The sequence below is a fragment of the Heloderma suspectum genome, chromosome 1, assembly GCF_057233095.1.
Source record: "Heloderma suspectum isolate Gila_16-S chromosome 1, 16-S_ref, whole genome shotgun sequence".
NCBI lineage: Eukaryota > Metazoa > Chordata > Lepidosauria > Squamata > Helodermatidae > Heloderma > Heloderma suspectum.
The window spans coordinates 102,526,425-102,547,313 of NC_139458.1; the positions used below are offsets into that span (position 1 = coordinate 102,526,425).

At 43.6% G+C, this 20,889-nt stretch overlaps 1 protein-coding gene across 1 annotated transcript in view; it reads left to right on the forward strand.

Moving 5' to 3' along the window:
* LUZP2 (leucine zipper protein 2) overlaps window positions 1–20,889 on the forward strand; it is a 610,103-nt gene that overhangs the window by 440,276 nt on the left and 148,938 nt on the right. Inside the window, exon 7 of the mRNA XM_084828127.1 lies at window positions 7,613–7,675. Within this exon, the coding sequence (XP_084684253.1) occupies window positions 7,613–7,675 (63 nt within the window). The remainder of the gene's footprint in view (window positions 1–7,612; window positions 7,676–20,889) is intronic.

Sequence of the window (20,889 nt, forward strand, 5' to 3'; positions counted from 1 at the left end):
GTTTACGTAGCCTATCCCGGCTGATTTTTTAAAAAAAACAAACAAAAACGCGCATACGCAAATGGCGGCGCCCATGGCCGCCGCCATTTGCGTTCCTTATTTTGGCACGTCTTAGTCTATGTAAACATTTACGTAGACTATGATGGCGAAAATAAGGGGAACACAAATAGTGTAGCATCTACGCTATTTACGTTCCCCTTATTTTCACTGTAGTCTATGTAAATGTTTACGTAGACAAGACATGCCAAAATAAGGAACGCAAATGGCGGGGGCCATGGGCGCCGCCATTTGCGTACGCACTTTTTGGGTTTTTTTAAAATCAGCTGTGATAGGCTACGTAAACATTTACGTAGCCTATTACAGCTGACTGCAGGGACGCAAATGGCGGCAGCCACAGCCACCGCCATTTGCGTCCCTGTTAGCCAGCAGCCAAATGTCCGGCTGCTGGCGGAGCCTGCCGGTGGCTCCGCAGATTTACTGCGGAGCGGAGCCGGCCGGCCAGGATTCAGAGGGGGAGGGATGGAGCTCCTCCCCCCCAGCATCAGCATAATCCGCGAACAGGTAAGTGACTTTCGTACATCCCTACTATCATGGTGTTTTTTTTAAAATCTAGCCATGATAGGCTACATGAATCTTTACGTAGCCTATCACTTTTTTTGTTTTTGTTTTAACCTGGAAATGGCGGTGGCGGCAGCCGGTCGGAAGACCGGCTGCCGCAGCCGCCGCCACACTGCTGCCGCTGCCAGGAAGATCCGCCCAAGTTAAGTCCTGTCCCGGGGGGGCGGGGGGAGGGCCATTCCACCACCAATTTTGGGCCGAATGCCCTGGCATTCAGACTCCCCAAGATCCGTGGCGGAACTTTCGTACATCCCTAGTGGCCAGGCTGCGGAGCCGCCAGCCAGGCCAACCCGCAGCGGGGCCTCCAGCCGCTGCCGGGCTGGTGCAGAAGCAAATGGCGTCCTGTGTAGGGGACGCCATTTGCGTCCCTACGCCGGCCCGTGATAGGCTACGTAAATATTTATGTAGCCAATCACAGCTAAAGCAGGGATGCAAATAGTGTCCCCTACGCCATTTGCATTCCCGCTTTAGCCGTGATATACGTAGCCTATCATAGACGTAGCCTATCACAGAAAAAACATAGACGTTGACATAGCCTATCACAGAAAAAAAAAAGGGAATGCAAATGGCGGTGGCTGTGGTGGCCACCATTTGTGTTCCCTTTTTTTCCGCCATGATAGGCTATGTAAATATTTACGTAGCCTATCACGGCGGAAAAAAAAGGGAATGCAAATGGCACCCACTGTAGCTGCTGCCATTTACGTTCCCTTAGTTTTGCCATGACAGGCTACATAAATACTTATGTAGCCTGTCACGGCTTCCGCAGGGATGCAAATGGTGTCCCTGTGTTAGCTGTGAAAGGCTATGTAAGTATTTACGTAGCCTATCACGGCTATATGGAAGAAGCGAATGGCGGCCTCAGACGTGGCCGCCATTCACAATGCAGCACGGATGGCAGCAGGTAGGGTAGGTGCTCCATTCCAGGCCCATTTCGTGGGGGGGGCTTCATTCCACCATGGATTTCGTGGGGCTGAATGCGTTGGCATTCGGCCTCACCAAGTTCCATGGCGGAATTCTCCGCCATGCCTAAAAGCACCCTTGGCAGTGATTAGGTAAGCTCAAGGACACCACCAAAATGAATTCATAATGAATTTGAAAATGCCCTAAGAATGAGGCAGAAAAATGGAACCCTCTATCACAGGGAAACAAAACTTCCAGGAAATTCAGGTCAGAATTTGGCATCTGTTCCACCTCTTTCCTGGAACTAGACACAACACTGTCCCCTGCCACACTTGCATGATGATGGATGCAAAATGAGAGCTAGGCTGCTAACACAGTTGAAGCTGTTGCCGATGTCCTGGTTGTATCTGAGCCCATAGAGTCCCAAGGCAGCTCTGATTCTGAGGAGGAGATACAATTCGTGGAAGAGGAACTCTCTCAGACTTCAGAGGCGCAGCTAGAGGGGGAGCCCCTCCCCCGCTCACATCCCTGGACAGTGACCCAGGCATGGGGAGGGAGGGACAACTTGAGCTTTTAGACGTGAGGCGCAGGTGCAGGCACAAGGGAGAGATTGCAGGAGCTGAGCTTCGGTGCTCAGCCCGATTGTCTCAGTGTCAACAGCTGCACCCCAAGGCCCCATGGGAGTGGGGGAGATCTTCCCTTCCCACCCCTTAAGTTCAGAAAGTTGCCACATTTTTCCCAAATGGAGATCAACTGACATCCTAATCCTTAGAAACCCCTAGATGGCTGTTCCTTTGTAGTCCCTCTGAGTCTCAGGCAATTACCATCTGTATGCTTCATTAGGTTGAATGGAATTAAAGCCTTGGAAAGCAGCCCTTTTGTCTGAGTGTTGATTCTTTCTGGCTATTGGAGGATTCAGTAGGCAACAGGGGCATCCTGACAGCCACTTGCAGTGGCAGCACAAAAAATCCAAAAACCTTTACAGAAGAAGAAAGAAGCCATGCTACAACCATGCTACAAGGGTGAGCTCTACCTGTGAGAAACTGTTGTGAATGTCTCCTTCCTCTGGAGAAATCCAGTGAAATTGTCCCCCCTCCCAATTTCTCTGCCCACAAATGGGGTGGAGAATTTCAAGTGGCCATTTGCGCACAGCTTTAGTGCTTAGGACAAATCACTAGTGATGTACGAAAGTCACTTACCTGGTCCCGCAGCTTGCTTCGCAGTGGGGGGGAGGCGCTTCGGTTCTCCCCCTGAAGTTCAGGCCAGGGGGGGAGGCGCCCCGCCTCGCCCGGCCAAAATTCAGGCCGGCGTGAAGCGCCCCGTCTCCCCGGCCATGAAATAAAAAGTGAATGGGAAAAAAAAACCACCCGTGAAATAACGGCTATTTGCTTTGCCCTTATTTTCGCCGTAGTCTATGTAAATCTTGACGTAGACTACCCGGGACCAAATAAGGAATGCAAATGGCGGTGCCCATGGGCGCCGCCATTTGCATACACGCTTTTTTTTTCCCCCCAAAGTCACCCGTGATAGGCTACATAACGATTAACGTAGCCTATCACGGCTGACTTTGGAAATCTAGCCGTGATAGGCTACGTTAATCATTACGTAGCCTATCACGGGTGTTTTTGTTTGTTTTTACTTTATTTTGTAGTGGCGGCGGCGGCAGCAGCCGGTCGGAAGACCGGCCGCCGCCCCTGCCCCCAACGAAACACTGCTGAAACGCCGCCGGGACCTGCCACCGAGAGGGACATTCTCATGAGGTAAGTCCCATCCCGGGAGGGGTGGGGGGCGGAGAATTTCACCAACAATTTTGGGGGGCCGAATGCGTTGGCATTCGGCCTCCCCGAGATTCGTGGAGAAATTCACGGCCATCCCTACAAATCACATTGGTTCCCCTAATATGAAAAGAGTGTCCACCCCAGCATTTGAGGAATCACCACATGTAATTACATCTGATTTAGCAAGAAGAGGTTACTATTGCTGCTTTTTCCATCATCATCTTGCCTTTACTTTCTTAATTTAAATTGTGAATTATTTCTGAGTTATGCCACAGAGTTTGCAAAATACTCTCCTTCCCCCACCCCTCAGTCATCTCTCTCTCTCTCTCTCTCTCTCTCTTTCTCCCTCCCTCGTACAGGCAGGCAGGCAGGCAGGCAGGCAGGCAGATAGATAGCTGATAGATAGAGTTGCCTGGAAACTCTAGCCGGAGCACCAATGCGTTTTTTCTGTGCCTCCATTGCTTCCCTTCTCTAGTTGCATCATCTTTGCTATTAATTTACAGCTGTTTTCCCCTGTTTCTTTTGCATGCCATTTATATACATTCTAATATTTGCAGCATAACTGTGAATAATCTAACACAAGAGTTTAAATGTAAATGGAAAACAAGGAATTTGACCTTCCAATGCTTGGCGTTCAACCTTGCCCCTGATTATTCATTGCCTATAGATCTTCATTTTACAGTGGCGGTTTGAGCTAACAATTTTCCAGAATTGCTCACTGAGGATCTTTCCAAAGGAAATATATTGTAAAAAGGAACATGTGTTAAAACAAACAAACCTGCTGGGCAATAGATTTCCCTGAAAACAGAAGCTATGCTAGATTCTTCACTGAAACACACAGGAGGAGATTGCTGTAACATATACATGTGGAATCTCAGTGACACAAACAATGCACTTTCTTTATTGACCATATATTTGGAACAGATTGTGTAATTTTGGTGTAGTTATATGACATTGAATTTGGATCACAAGTTAAAATATTTGGCTTGCCAAATTTTTACAGCACTGGAAATCTCTAGGCTTGAATCTGTGGAAGTGTTTAGGCACAGCTGATGGGTTAGCATATATGAGGTTTGGGGTTTGATCCCTAGCATATCGCCTTAGAAACCTAAGAAGTGTGTAATATAACTAGGAGACATCTCCCCCAACTTGCTGGAAAACTTTGAGAGTGGCATCCCAACATGGTTGACAGTAATAGACTAGATGCACTAGATCAGCCTTCCCCAGCCTGGTGCCCTCCAGTTATTTTGGACTTCAACTTCCAATCCCTGCCAGCATGGCCATTGGTGAGGAATACTGGGAATTGTAGTCCAAAACATCTAGAGGGTAGGGGGAGAGCCTTGTATTGGGAAGGGACCATAGGGATTATAGCTTAGTGGAAGAGCACATGCTTTGCAAGCAGATGGTCCCAGACTCAATACCTAACCTCTCCAGTTAGAAGGATCAGGTAGCAGGTGATGTGAAAAATGGCTACTTGAGTGCCAGTCAGAGTAGACAAAATGGGACATCAGCAAATATTCTGACCTGGTGTAAAGCAGTTTCCTATGTTCCACTCAGGTCCCTATACCTTAAATATTATTGAGCTGAAAATAAGTAACAAAGTGATTCTAATGATGAGAACACAGATAATTTCTCATCAGTTTCAAAATTAGGACGAGTTATGCTACCCTGAAGATTAGTAAATTAATGATCTGAAAAAATAGCTATAGGGGGTTGGTGGGAGATTTCTGCAATTGCTTCTAGTTTGTTTGTTTGTTTATTTATTTATTTATTTAACACATGATCAAGGCCAGGCAGGCCAGTGCATGCTACAGATAGCTGCACAGACATGATCAGAGTTGTCCTCATTAATAAATGTCAACCCTGGCTTAGTGGGATTTTTAAGCCAGCAGGATATGATCTACGGCTATGCAGCTGTCAATGAACATTTGATGCTTGATTTCACTCTTTCCAGAAGACTAATGATGCAACCCTAGGCATGTCTACTCAGAAGTAAGTCCCACTGAGTTCAGTGGGACTTACTCCCAGGTAAGTGTGCAAGCCTAAATCAGTGTCCTAAATATAATTCTAAAGGCAAAAACATCCAGTTGATTTTGTAGTGGAATGTCTCATACCTGGGACAGCAATCTGGAAACATGTCACTAGCCAGTCCATGAAATAAGAACCGTTCATTGAAATCTCTATAGGATGATTCAGTTCATATTTCTCATCAGCATAGTTTGGTTATGAAAGAGGGTGCTATATCTAAAAGAATAGATTTAGTGAGGGCCCATAGCTCAGTGGTGGATGATGTTCTTTCCATGCATAAGATCTTTAGATTCAATCTCATGAAGGAGGGCTTGGAAAGACCTCTGCCTGAGATAACTAGTCAGAGCAATGGACCAGGTGGTCCCCTGGTCTGAGTTAGCCAGTTGCTATGCCAGCCTTCTCAACCTGGTGCCTCTTAGTGTTTTGTACTACAACTCCCATCATCCTTGAACACTGTCCATGCAGGCTAGGTCTGATGGAAATTGTGGTCCAAAAGATCGAGAGGGCACTAGGTTAGTGAAGGCTGTACTACACTATTAAGAAATCCTTTCGATAATTCTCCCTCTCGTCCTTGGTTATTTAAGTTGCCTTGTGCAAAGATTTATAGGGGCTCATCTTAAGTGCTTCAAAGCATTTTACCTCTAAGCAGTTTAGCAGAACTTGCAAAGTTAGGGGAAAGCCACTGTCTGAAAGAGTATTTTGTGAGTGACTTCAGGAGCCCACTAGCACCATCTGTACACCTGACTGGGCTTCCTTTGTTCCTAGCCCTGGCAGCCCCCGCTTTACCCAGCATGGCTTGCAAATGCTTTTTTCGGTGTTTGTGATGGGCATAGTGAACATGGCTGGAAGTGGCTTCGACTGGACAATTTGCTGTACAGAGCAGTCTTCACATGGTTGCATTATAAGCAGTCACCGCACTGCTGTTTGCACATGCAATGGTTGATTGCAGTATAAGAAGCTGCCACACTGCTGTGTTTGTATGTGTGGATCTTGCTGATGAAAGAAATTTTCAAAAGATGTTTTGTGTTGTTTTTTCCTTAATGTGTGAGTAGTTGTCATATTTGCCAATGTTGTGTGTTGATTTAGCACAATTTCTTTGTCTAACCTAATTGGAAGGTGATACCTTGTGGAAAGTTTGGTTAGAAAAATTAATTGTGCTGAGATTGCCCCGACACCTAAATTGTGTCCATTTTACAAAATTACTTCTATTGATTCCATGCCAGCCCCCTGCCCCCACTAGAATGTAAAGTGGGGGGCTTGGAACCCAAGTATTGTGAGTGGCTTAAAGTTTGCACAAGGACACTTTCCAGCCCCCCCCCCCCACACACACACACCACTGAAAGCTTCTCTGGAATGTTGGGGGGCCTTCCCGAACAGTGTGAGACAGCTGGCAAGGGGCTGCTGGTGAGGCAGGGGGATGAATTGCCCAAAACTAGGCAAAAAAGGAGGAAAGGCAGAAAGAGATTTTATAAATACCTATTTTCTAATAGCCTTTTGAGACTGTGCCTGTTTGTATTTTGCATCCAAAACTGGGCAGAGCCACCTCCAGTGAGCAGAACAGAGCTTGTGCAAGGTCGTTCCACCCATTTATGTATTTTTTATCAATTCCTCCCTCTCCCAGCAGCAATGGTGCAATTAGGTGATTTTAAACGTTGGACATAATGGTTTTATGGAGGTCCTGTTTAGATGGTCATGTGTATTCCTTAAATTCTTCAAAATGTGGTAATTTCTGCTGCCCTTATGGGCCCTCAAGCTTATTTTACTGAGTGAGGCCCTGAACATCTGCCCCAAACCCTGCCCTCATGGCATCACTGCTCAGTCACAGTCACCCCCTGTGCCCTCTCTCTGTTCAAGAAAGTTGCCTGACCTATCCAGAGAGGCCTTTTTGGCTGCAAGGAATAGGAGGACAGCAAAGAGGATAGGAAAGTCCCCTTGTACAAGTTTCCTTCCTCTCACGCTACTTAGGATCCAAGCCGAAGTATCTACTCTACTCCTGTCATCTGACAGCTGCCTCACACTTTATGTGGCAGCTGTGTTTGCCATGCCGCTGAGTGTGCAGGATAAGCTTCTGTTCTTCACTTTACTGTAGCAAACACCAGTGTAGCTGCAGCAAACGTGATTCATTTCATCAGTAGGTATGATTTTTCCAAAAACAAACAAACCAGCAACTGCTACCCCAAAACACCTCAGGATAGACTTTCTTATTGCCTAAACTTTAATATCTTTTTATCTGCAGATTTTTAAATATAAATTACTTAAAAGATTAATGTATTATCCTCTGCTTGCAGTCAAAAAAGATCCAAGCCCAACTGAAGGAGCTTCGCTATGGGAAAAAGGATTTGATTTTTAAGGTGAGTTTGTCACTTGAGCTGGCAAAGGTATTTGCTTACAGGCAGTGTAACAAAGTAATCTGACGAAATGGTTTTATTCCTCTAACACTGATGGAAAACATCACTAATTATCAACGTACATATTCAAAAGGATTTGAAAAACTGAAGGGCAAATTTGATTTCTGTGATACATTGTCCAAACTGTCCTGGATTTCAGTGGTTTTTCACTGTGAAAATGTTCTTAAAGGACAGAGCTTTCCTAAGCAAAGCAAGTAATTGTAAAGCTTCATAACGTCTATTTCTTTGTGATAACATTTATTTCACACTCTTCGTTCTTACACATCTAGCAAAGTTAGAATGGATTTCCAGTTACTGTGATTCTCATTTCTCACTTTTTCCCACTACTCCAGAAGTGTTCATATTATATAGTCATGGAAGTGGCTGTCTACTTAAGGTGCGACAATTTTCTAGCGTGCTACCATTTTAAAGCATGCACTTTATTCTTTATAAAATCCATACAAGGCAAATTGTCCTATCAGTATGAACTTGAGTTCTGTTTCATGAGGTGTACACACAGGCTACCAAGGTTTAACATGGCTGACTTGGAGTACTTCAAAAACAGTGACAATAAGAGTGAGGGTCTTTAGTTCCTGGCCATTTTGCCAGTAAAAACATCATACTTTGAAGCAAACATTCTGAAGGCTGAAATTGCTTTTAAAAATCAAATACTCATTGGGTGCACCTTTCATAGATATGGTGAAAATCCACTGTGTGCTTATAACGTTACAGTGTTAAAATGTTCCCATTTTATTCAGTGGAGGGTGGAATGTACACATGTTATATAGCACTTGCCTGTTGTAGCCGGTGAAGTCAGAAAAGGCAAATGTTAATCTCATAGAGAAAGCCTCCATGTTTGCATTCTACAGGCAGAAAAAAATGGTATCTGCCATGTCCAGCTGCTGTCTAACAGCCATATTTCAGAGTAGTTGTGCTGAGGCCCTGAAAACAGCTGCCTCCCTCTCTCTCTCTCTCTCTCTCTCTCTCTCTCTGTGTGTGTGTGTGTGAGAGAGAGAGAGAGAGAGAGAGATACAGACAGACAGACAGATAAGACAGATTGGTGGAGGGACACTGCCTGTGTGTGAGAGCATGAACTCACATGGATTAAATCATCCCTGCCCTCTAGATATTTAATTCCAGAACCATATAACGCAGCACAAGGGCCAATTCAATTTTGGAGGAGCATTCAAGGATTGCATTCCAGGGCTGGTGAGGCTGAAGGCCAAAGGGACAGAGCCAAAGGCAAGGCCAAAACAGCAAAAATACCAACCCATTTTAGCATAAAGCTCATATTGCTAGTAACTAGGCCTGAGGAAAAGCATTTCAATCTTTTAGAATGGGAAGAAACCTGCACAAAGTCCAGGAAACCACAGGAGAATTGGTAGTTGAGGGAAAGGTGGTGGGTCCTGGGGAAAGGGGGCATGACCACCTGGGGAATCCCAGGGGGCTAGATTGGTCAGGCTCAGATTAGCTCTGTGGGCCTGAGGTTCAACATCCCTGATATGATGCATATACATCATCTTTGGCTTGACTCATTCCTTAAAGTGATGTGCTCTGCATGTGCTTTGTGGTCTCTGCTGCCATGGATTCATTGGTTTTCCTTGGGACTTGAGACACTCAGGGCCAAACTACACATTGTGCTTAATGCATAGCATGTAGCTGTGTCTCTATGGAGCTATGCAGCTTTTTAATTTTCAAATTACAGACACATGGGATTCATGACCCTTAGGGGCAATGCGGTGTGCATGGGAAGAAGGTTCTAGGCGTGCCTTTGCTTGGTGCACCTAGAATGTTTAGGAAAATGTTTTCCATTGATACCAAGTATTCCAGCCACACCAGAAAAGGGCAATTTTGGTTTTGATCATGCTGGGCAGAGAAGAGATAAATCTTCCCGCATGCTGATTTCCTGATAAGGACCTCCCTGCCCCTCCAAGTTCCTGTAGTTCAGATATGTCGCTGAATGCTATGTATATCGAGGCATTCTCCACACTGGGCTTTTATCCTGCAATTGAGATTGGTTACTAACAGAAGTTTGTGGGTCCTTTACATGACATCGTCAGCCTCCAGGTCCTCTCCTATGTCTTCTGAACTTTACCCTGTTTTTTATAGATCAGAGATAATGAGCCATTAAAATACAGCAAGTTAAATTCCTCCTTGAAACAAGGAAGTCACACAATAATAGGAGCTATACCACACCACCATCTAGTGGCTGTATAATGAAATATTTGGAACTCGCAGATAAAGAGAGGAAAAAAAGGGGGGAAAGGGAAGCACATGTAAAGGGTTGATCTTAATCCTGCAAAGAATCCTGAAGCAGAAGCCCTGGTAAAATTGTGGGATAAAAAGCCTCTGTGTGGAGAAGCCCCTAGTCTGGCCCTCAATCTCGAGTTTCTAATCTATAAGATGGGTAAATATTTTCTTAAATGCCTTTTAAAATGATTAAATCCTTGCTAATATGTTGTATGTATGTGATCTGATATGCGGACTATGCTTGGGCTCACCTCTCTTTTGAATTTTGCTCTGCACACATTTTAAATCTTTGTTTTGTGCTTGTGATGTAGTTGTAACCTGACTTGTATAAGGTTAATCTGTGGCAGCCAGATATCATGTATAGGTAGTTTTATTGTTAACAGGGGCCTTATAAGCACATACATCTTAGGACAGATGATGAGAGCATCTACATTTAGAGCTTATAATTAGTCTGAGAAAGACAAAGCTTTCTCTCTCTCTCTCTCTTTAACCAATCATCCCCTTCCTTCTACATTTACAGCTGATCATTAGTATGGGAAAGAAACACTTTTTACCAATGAGCTTTTAATAAGTTTTATATTCCACAAGTACTGGAAGCTGGGGTTGGCATCCAAAGGACTGTGAGTGAAATTCCTTGGGAGATGGAACTGGGAAATTGGGAAACAGATCTCATGATAATCATCATAAAGACAGTTTTAAATACTGAGGCCATCTGGCATCAACAGTTCAGTCCTGGGAACAATAGCAGGCACAAGACTGAAAGTGAGAGAGGCAAATAATCCATGCTGGAATCGAGAGCTCCAAACTTTAGCATATCAGTGCAACTGTTTATAAGTGCCAGTTGTGAAAATCTTGGCACTCAGTTATTGACTACGCTATGGTGGTTTTCAAACTTTCTCCTTTATATAATCTTTTCCTGCATTAAATCATCTACTGAGGAACCTCTACACACATGCCACAGAACCCTATAGAGGATTATGGGGTATGTTCTAAGGTTCACACTCAATTTATGCAAGACCGGGATGAATCAGGCTGCTGTTTTCCAAATTGCAAAATCAGGGTCCGAACTGAATCTTGCGGTCGGTGACCTGAATGAACTGTGTGCCCCCTTGAACATGCTAATATTCTCCTCCCAGAGAAGGCTCATGATGATAATAGGTTGGTTGTCTTTCATGGAAGGTTGACTTCCATTACTAATCTTCTCACTGAGGAACCTCAAGAAACTTCTGAGAAAACTCTAGATTTCCCAGAAAAACTTTAAAATTTGTGATGGGCAAGCTCCCCCTCCTCACCTCATCCCAGCCCAGCTTTCCTCAGAATAAATTTGGCTTTTCTAAGCTTTGTAAAGAGAATTCTAAAACAAGCCAAAGTGGAGCTCCTCTGGAGGAAAAGAAAAGAAAAAATCAGAAAACCAAATGTGAGGGAGATCACCCTCAGCCATCCCTACTGTCTCTCCCACCAAGATTATTTACCCCTACAATAAGGAATTAGCAGCAGGAAGGACTGACAGGAGAAAGCCCTCCAAGCTCTCAACATAAAAATTCCCATGAACCCTGACAGGAAATGATGCTCTGAAGCATTAGTATGAATACAAGAAATGATGCTCTAATGCTCTGAAGCATAGATCATAGAATAGCAGGGTTGGAAGGGGCCTACAAGGCCATCGAGTCCAACCCCCTGCTCAATGCAGGAATCCAAGTCAGAGCATCCCTGACACATGGCTGTCCAGCCTCATCTTGAATGTCTCCAGTGTGGGAAAGCCCACTTCATCCCTAGGTAATTGGTTCCATTGTCGTATTGCTCACAGTCAGGAAGTTTTTCCTGATGTTCAGCCGGAATCTGGCTTCCTGTAACTTGAGCCCATTATTCCGTGTCCTGCACTCTGGGATGATCGAGAAGAGATCCTGGCCTTCCTCTCTGTGACAACCTTTCAAGTACTTCAAGAGCACTATCGTATCTCCCCTCAGTCTTCTCTTCTCAAGGCTAAACATGCCAGTTCTTTCAGTCTCTCTTCACAGGGCTTTGTTTACAGGCCCCTGATCATCTTTGTTGCCCTCCTCTGAACCCTCTCCAGTTTGTCTGCATCCTTCTTAAAGTGTGGCACCCAGAATTGGAAATAGTACTCCAGATGAAGCCTAACCAGTGCTGAGTAGAGGGGAACTAGTACTTCCCAGGATTTGGAAGCTATGCTTCTATTAATGCAGCCCAAAATGGCATTTGCCTTTTTTGCAGCCACATCAGGTTGTTGGCTCATATTCAGCTTGTGATCGACAAAAATTCCAAGATCCTTGTCGTTTGTCGTGTTGTTGAGCCACGTATCCCACATCTTGTAACTGTGCATTTGGTTTCTTTTTCCTAGTTGCAGAACTTGGCATTTATCCCTATTAAATGTCATTCTGTTGTTTTCAGTCCAGCGCTCCAGTCTATCAAGATCACTTTGAATTTTGTTTCTGTCTTCCAGGGTATTAGCTATCCCACCCAATTCTATGTCATCTGCAGTTTTTATCAGCATTCCTTGCACCTCCTCCTCCAAGTCATTAATAAAAATGTTGAAGAGCACTGGGCCCAGGACTGACCCCTGTGGTACCCCACTTGTTACCTCTCCCCAGCTTGAGAAGGTCCCATTGATAAGCACTCTTTGAGTCAGATTCTGTAGCCAACTGTGGATCCACCGGATCGTTGTTTCATGTAGCCCACTTTGAGCTAGTTTGGTCACCAGGATATCATGGGGCACTTTGTCGAAAGCTTTGCTGAAGTCGAGGTATATTATGCACAGGAGCATCCAGGCCTGTTAAGAAAGATCTAGAAGGCATCTCCTATCTGTGGTGAGCCCCCACCTCTATTACTTCCATCCCTTCGCACGGGTAAATTTGTTTGGGAAGGGAACTGGGAAGGAATACTGGCAAAGGCAACCCCTATAACAAGCTGGGCCCAAATTTTAACATGGTTTTCCAAACTGGATGAGTTTGCTCTCTCCATCCATCTTTGAAACTTGAAACAACTGGTCCAGCATATCAACTTTCATTTGTTCAATGACATGTGGGACAAGGATTTGGCTTATGGTCCATTTTGTATTATATTCATATATATATATATATATATATAGAGAGAGAGAGAGAGAGAGAGAGAGAGAGAGAGAGAGAGAGAGGATCCATTGCTCAGTGGCTTTGCATGTATAAGGTCCCAAGTTCAATTCAGGGCATCTGCAGTTAAAGGACCCCAGGTAGCAGGATTGAGAGAGACTTTGGAGACCCCCTACCAGTTATGGTGGGTAGTGGTAGGCTAGATAGAACAATGAAGTCTATGGCAGCTTTTCCATCAAATAGCAGTTGATTCAGTCAAAAACCTTGCAGTCTGGCTTCCATTAGAAAGCCAGAACTAGACCAAGAAACCAGAACTTCAACTTCTTTTCTTTCTTTTTTTTAGGAGGAAAACCACATAAAGGGTTGCATTGTGAGAGTGGACTTTTGCTCACACAACAGAACATTCCTTCATCTCCCCACCCCTGCACACACCATATTTGTTCCAGAGGACCCTCCGATCCTCCAGAGCAGATTTGGTGGGGCACAGGGAGATGCGGGGGGGGGGGGGACAAGGAAGCTGTTCTGCTGACGAATGCCATTTCATTGGCAGAGGAACACTATTGGATGCAACCCATAATTCTTAAGGAAATAATAATAGCTGATGGTAAGATGTTATTCTGCTTCCTGTTCCTCCAACAATACACTTTCAAGATACATTAAATAAAATGTAAAGAAGTGACCATGCATAGTACCTCTGAATCCTTTCATAGTTTTCAAAGTATCCTATAAACATTAGTATTCATTAGCTGTGTGTATTTATTTTATGTAACCATAGCCTGTGAAATCAGCAAATGTGACAAATAGATAGACTGACTTGCTCAAGTGGAAGTTATTGTCTTAGCTGGGAACAAATAAAAGATCTTGACTGTTCTGGGCAAACCTAATTTCATTAGGAGAAATTTTCATTCAAGGAAACAACTGAGACCAGGTAATAAAGCACCATTCTCTCCAAGCCATTATCTAATGAGAAACCTCTGGCCCACGGGCTTTATACAGCCAGCAGGGTTTCCCCATCTAGCCTGTCAGCCTCTCCGCAGGCCATACATCCTCTCCCCAGGTCCCACCCCTCTTCCTGCATTTGTGTTCCTGCTGCTGAGCTATAATCTGTGATCAGAGAATCAGAGAATAGTAGGGTTGGAAGGGGCCTACAAGGCCATCAGAGAATGGCCTTCTCATGAGAATGAGTCTTCCTCATCAGACCATATGGAAAGGTGGGCCCTCAGCAAGTGCTCATCCATGCCTACACTTGATGCCAGCCCTGACCCTATTTACACACACACACTCAAACATAATTCTCTGCCTTTCCATATGATATGTTTGTGTATGAGGTGTGTGTGTGCATGAGTGTCTGTGTAGTGTAGTGGTGAGAGTGACGGACTGGGAGCCAGGAGATCCGGGTTCTAGTCCCCACTTGGCCATGGAAGCTCACTGGGTGACTTTGGGCCAGTCACAGACTCTCAGCCCAACCTACCTCACAGGGTTGTTGTTGTGAGGATACAACGGTGAGGAGGAGGATAATGTAAGCCGCCTTGAGTTCCTTGCGAGAGGGAGAAAGGCAGGGTATAAATGCAATAAATAAATAAATAAATAAATAAGGTTAGGGCTTGCTTCAAGTGCAGGCATGGTTGGGCACTTGTCAAGGGCCACACCCCAGCTGCAGCCCACTGACAAAGGCTCCCTGGACTTCCTCCTCCACTTCCCCATTGCAATCCATTTGTTCTTCTACCTCTCTCTCTCTCTCTGGCCCAGATAATGGTGGTGGTGGGGAGGAGGAGGAGTAAATGCTGCTGCTACTTGCTTGGTTGCTCTCTTCCTGTCAAGCAAGCAAGTAATGATGCAATAATGAGTAACAGTAATGAGAAAGAAGGTAAGGAGCAATAGCAGCTGGTGGCAGTGAGAAGGGAGGGGTATTGAGGGTATGTTGCCCAAGGGCCTGATGCCAGCACTGAATAGGGTAAATGGAGTGTATGTGTAAGAATAGGGTGAATGGCGTATATGTATGTGAATGCAGTGTGTGTGTATGTAACTCGGGTGTGTATGCATGTGAAGTGGATGTATGTGTGAATGGGCAAGTACATAGGGAGTCACATGCCAGAAGCTTTGTGGCCCTGTCCACTTTGGGCCGTGACCTTCCCCATTGCTGGCCTGTGGCCCCCAGTGTGCTTACCTAGAGCCAATGTAACTCTCAGGCTGAAAAAGCTTCCTCTTATCTAATGCAACCAGTTTTATAATTTCCATTCCTTCCTGCTGGTATAAAATTGTCTTGCATAGCAAATCTGCGGATTTGATCCAGAGAGATGGGCTTTTAATGACAGTGCAGTGAAGAAGAGAGAACGTAAATCCATCCATGAGCTCCCATTAATGCACACCCTTGTGCAATCACCTGCACAAAGTCTTGTACGGTTTCTCAAGATAGTGTTTGCACCTAGTCTGTGTTGTGCAAGGGCTTCCACAAGCTCTTCTGTTAGCTTGTGGAACAGCCCCACCACCATAAGTGATTCCAGTCATCTCTGGATCCCACCCATAGAATAGAATAGTAAGATAGAATAGTAGGGTTGGAAGGAGCCTACAAGACCATCGAGTCCAACACACCCATTGGATGGGATCAAGATTTCGGCAAGTGGTGGAAGCGGATTTCCCAACTCATGTCTTCTCCATTGCAGGCCCTCCAACCCACCAGAAATGCTACAAAGAGGGTCAGGGGAATCTGCTGACTAGGGTAGGTTGTTGTGGTGGCCTGAGGGGGAAGGGGAGAGAGCTGGACAGAGGCATCTTCTGTGAATAGTGCACCACTCATGTAAGGTGCCTCTGCAGATCTCCCAACCCTCTGTGTAACATTTTTGGAGACTCCTCCTGAAACATCTTCTGCCCCACCCAGTGAAGAGCATCTTTTAGTGTTGCTTGCTTGCTAGAAATCATTGTTTATTGCAAGGGGTCCCTTTGTATTAAAGTGTGTACCACTCTGTCAAGCAATACTTTTTTCCCCAGTATGTTGCTCAAGCTTTATACTAGAACTAATTACAAATTACAATGGATCTTGATTTAATTATTTTTATTGTAATAAAAAGCAAAAGGCATATGATGCAAACATTGACTATACAGAGAGGCTAGCTAAAAGAACATGCAGTAATTGAGATACTTATCCTTTCGAATACAAATCCTATTTAGCTTCAGAGTCTTTCATCTTACTAAGTATTAACTGTAATTTATATAAAATGAGAACAATTCATTGTTCCTAATTAAATCCTTATTTTGTGGAATTATTAATTTTTTTAATCTGCTGTTCTGCTTTATACTTCGATGTACATGTGCTTAATGTTTCACTGAGAAATTTAAAGACAGATAATAGTTTTTCCTTATAATACAGCAAAATTTGTGACCTGAGAACTAATTACCCATTAAAATTTTATTTATTTATTTATTTATTTATTTATTTAATCAATTGCCCATCTGGCTGGTCACCCGTCCACTCTGGGCGATGTACAATAATAGAAACAGTTTAAAACAATACAATTCAACATTAAAAACATCACATTTCTAAAATTACCCTAACCCACCCCAAATGCCTGCCTGAACAACCACGTTTTTAATGCATGGCGGAAGCTCATTAAAGAGGGGGCATGGCGGAGTTCCCTAGGGAGGGAGTTCCACAGAGTGGGGGCCACCACAGAGAAGGCTCTCTCCCTCATCCTCACCAGTCTAGCTGTCCTGGCTGATGGGACAGAGAGAAGGCCATCCAAGGCTGATCTTGTTAAGCAGCCTGTCTAATGTTGCTGGAGGCGCTCCTTAAAGATAGGCTGTTGTTGCCAGAAGTTATCACAGTTCTTTTTTATCCTGTTCTAGCTAGAGTTCATACATGTGTGTAATGGGCTTCCATTGCATTTCCTTAGCACAATGTGGGATCGTACATGCAAATGGGTACTGCACATCAGCTTGCTCCATCAACCAGAATTACACATGTGGAATCCTGTCAAAGGTGGCAGAATGGCATGGCTCAGCTATTCAGGAGGGAAAAGGGGCCAAAATTAAGCTCCCACTCAACCTACCAGATCATGGATTGGTGTAATTCCTCGTTATCTTGCAGAGCTATATCCATGAAACTTCAACTGCTGCATGTATCAAGTCTAAGATTTGATTTGCTTGTGGTCTAAGATTTGCTTCCTATATAAGATTTCCCCTACTACATGGAGATCATTTTATTTTGTTTGTTTATTCACAAACTTGTACTGGTTTATAGATGGTCTTATTGATTTTATATTTTATGTGTTTATTTTTAACTCATTTTTTCTTATTCTTATTATGGAATTGTTGATTTATTACTATCCTAATCTACTCTTACAGTTAATAATAATAATAATAATAATAATAATAATAATAATAATTGTTAATGACTTGCAAAATAAATTCTATTGTATCATTTAGCTGATTGAATGGTATGCGCTAGCAGACAAATAGCCCTTCCCAATGAAGCCCCTCCCTGCACTTCTTCCAAATGTGTTCTACAGGACCCTCTGGATCAAATTCGGGAGTTTGTAAATATTTCTTGAAAAAAGGGAGGGCTCTTGCTCACATTTTGGATTGTAGATGGGACATGTTCACATGATTTGTGAACAGAAATAAAATTCTTGTACATTCCTACTTGCTCCATCTTTAACATAATGTCTGCTTTGGCCCTTTGTATAGAGATCTGGTCCACAGATACATAATAAATTAATAATAAATATGGCATATAACATTTGTTCAATTTCTCTTTTTAGCCTGTAGCATTAAATTCTAAATGTTGAGTTAAACATTGCTAGCTTTATACATGTCTACTCAGAAGTAAGGTCAATTGTATTCAGTTGGACTTACACACTTACCTGGAAATAAGTCCCACTGAACTCAAAGTTGACATGCATAGCACTGTGCTCTAAGCATCTCTCTTTTTAGTTGCTGGCTGCTTAACTGGGTTTATATATACAAAATTTATATATACAAAATTTAGTTGCTGGCTGCTGCTGGGTTTATATATACAAAATTTGACTATGCAAATCTATCCTGAAGGCACAATGATCTTGATGCAGCAGCTCAGTATTGCACCCTTCCACAGAGAAAAGTGATGGAAGCGTGTGCACCATTGGATTGTCCTCAGTATTTTAGCAAAACTTATTTCAAGCAGTAATGTAATATGGCTGTGGCAGAAAGGGCAAGATTCTCCTTCCCGGAGGAAAAGAGAGAGTAGAAGTGATAGATCACAAATAGATGTTTTCACTGTTAAAGCATAAAGTGCTTCTATTTTCTAAAATTGAAAATCCTATAAAGTGCATTTTTAAAGTGCCATTAATCTGTCAACGGCTTGCTCTGTGCAAGCACAATTTAGGTTACTCAGAAGCATTCATGGTAAGATATCAGTGCCAATACAACTTCAGTTTCCTCTAAACTTGGCCCCAAATGTACTGTCAAACACTGCGTATATCGGACCCCTTTAATGTATGAATGCCTGATGTTAGTTCAGGTCCATGGTCAGTATCCTATACTGCTGCTGTCCCTCTGCTAGTTCTAAGAATGCAAGAAAAGAGCCATGCTGGATCAGATCAATGTTTTCAAAGCCTTGGTATCTGTTACCCATCCAAAATCAGAATTGCATCCCTTGCCAAATTCATCCCTTGATGTCTTTGCTCCTGTAATCTTTCTCTTTCACTTCTGCTGTTATCCAGCATAAAGGGGCCAAACCCAGGATTGCTCCCAAGCCTCAGTTCAACCCTACTTGCTATAATGGGTGGGCAACCTAGTTCTCTCCATATGTTTTGGGCTACACCTCCCATCAGCCCCAGACAACATGGCTAATGGTCTGGAATTATGGGAGCTGTAGTCCAAAATATCTGAAGTTGCCAACCTCTGTGTTATATGCTGTCTTAAAAATGCAAGGGCAAGATAAATTAGAGGAAAGCATTTGTGACTCTTACAGTGAGTGGCTCCTAGAAATAACTCAGATTTGTCCCTTGCATTCAACCCTTGTCATCTTTGCTTCCCCTCCCATCCCTCTGTTGTCTGCTATATTGTAAATATTAAAATTGCAAGCCCCTCAGGTAATGGATCTATCTTTTTTTTACTTACATGATTCTTAAATGTGCCATGTATATTCACAGTCCTGCTTAAATAATACAGAATAAAAATACATCCTAAATGTGCCCTCCATATTGCAAAATGTCACTGGCTCTAGTCTGTGGAATGTGTATGTGATACAACTACATGAGTTGTCTATAAAGAAAGGTCAGATCAGATATAAACTTAAAAGCACATAAAACAGAATAATTTCTCTCACTGCACACACATACACACATAACATTTGTGAACAATACATGGAAATGAAATGGGGTTATTATGTCAGTTCGCTACGCTAGCACTATTTAAAGAATTGATAGCAGCTTTTGGATATGAAAAAGAGGAAGTGGATATTTTCCCCTAGTGACAGAAATTTCACAGTGGCAACTTTGTTAAAGATGAGAAATAGAGATAGAAACTCTCAGCTAAATCCAATATGTTATCTTAATAACAAGAGACGTAAGCCGGGAGACAAGGATCTGAAGGATATTATATTTTTATTGCTGAACTGCTGTTAGCATATTGTTTGCAGGAATAACTACTGAAACCTATTTAATTCTGGATGGGTACACTAAGGACTACAAAACTGGAAGCTGCTTTTTGCAAAGAAAAACCTGCCCTTATCAACAAGTCGCTTTACCAAACCTACTCTTCTTCATCGAGTATGATTTGTATAGGAGAAAAATAACCCATGGCCTTAGAATTTCATAAACTGAAACCAGTAATCTGTCATGAAAAATTGCATTTTTTTTCCAAAGCTGGTATCCAAGTGTTCATTTCTTCAAAATAAGAAAGGAAAATCAGAGTGATTCTTGAAACCTGAGATAAAACATGCTAACATACACATTAGGCTGCTTACAATATAGCTTCTCCACACCATAAAAAGGTGTCCCCAACCAGTCGTGTCCGACTCTAGGGTGCGGTGCTCATCCCCGTTTCTAAGCCGAAGAGCCATATTCAGCCACATTTCATCCATTCATGTGCTACAGTGATAAATTGTGGGACAGGTAAAATACTCCCTTACCCCCCGCATTTGGGGTTCATTGTCTATTTCAATGCCTACTGATAACCTGGAACCAGGTATCATGCTTCCTTACTATATAAGGGGTGTCCTGATGAAAGGAAGACAAAGCTCCATCACTCCAAGGGTTATGTAGAAGAACCAGTCTCAGAAAGTGAAGCTTTTGCCACACATGTATGAAAAGGTGCGTGAAATTTAAACTGTTTGATCAGACATAGAGAAGCCCAGAATCTCACTGGAGTGGATTTCTGCAGACAAGGCAATGTCTGGAAATGTAGCTGGACCCAAGGCACTTGCTAGTACTGCAAGGGACAAAAAAAGGTGAGTGGGACAATAGTGAGAGGATACTTGGGGGCTGGAAAAGAAATGGGGCTTGATGGACTAGAGCCAGAATGGGAAGAGACCTCCTGCTGGGAGAATGACCCCACTGCTGGCACCAACAAGTACATTGTCCAAGGAGCATGGGGAATCAGTGGACCTTGATAAATATGTTCAAACTATCTCCCAAAAACAGAGGTGGGGAACACTTTTAGAGTGAGGGGATGAATAACTCTACCCAGCTGATGTCAGGGGACATGGTCACACCCCTCCCACTGAGGGCATGGCCACATTCCTGATGTCATCCAGTGCCAACTGGAGCTCCAGCTAGGTTTCCAGCTGGACTGGCTTTGCTGCACAGCAGTGCCACATAGCAGAGCCCCACCTAGGCTGGGGATGTGTCACCCAGCTCCCTAACCTCA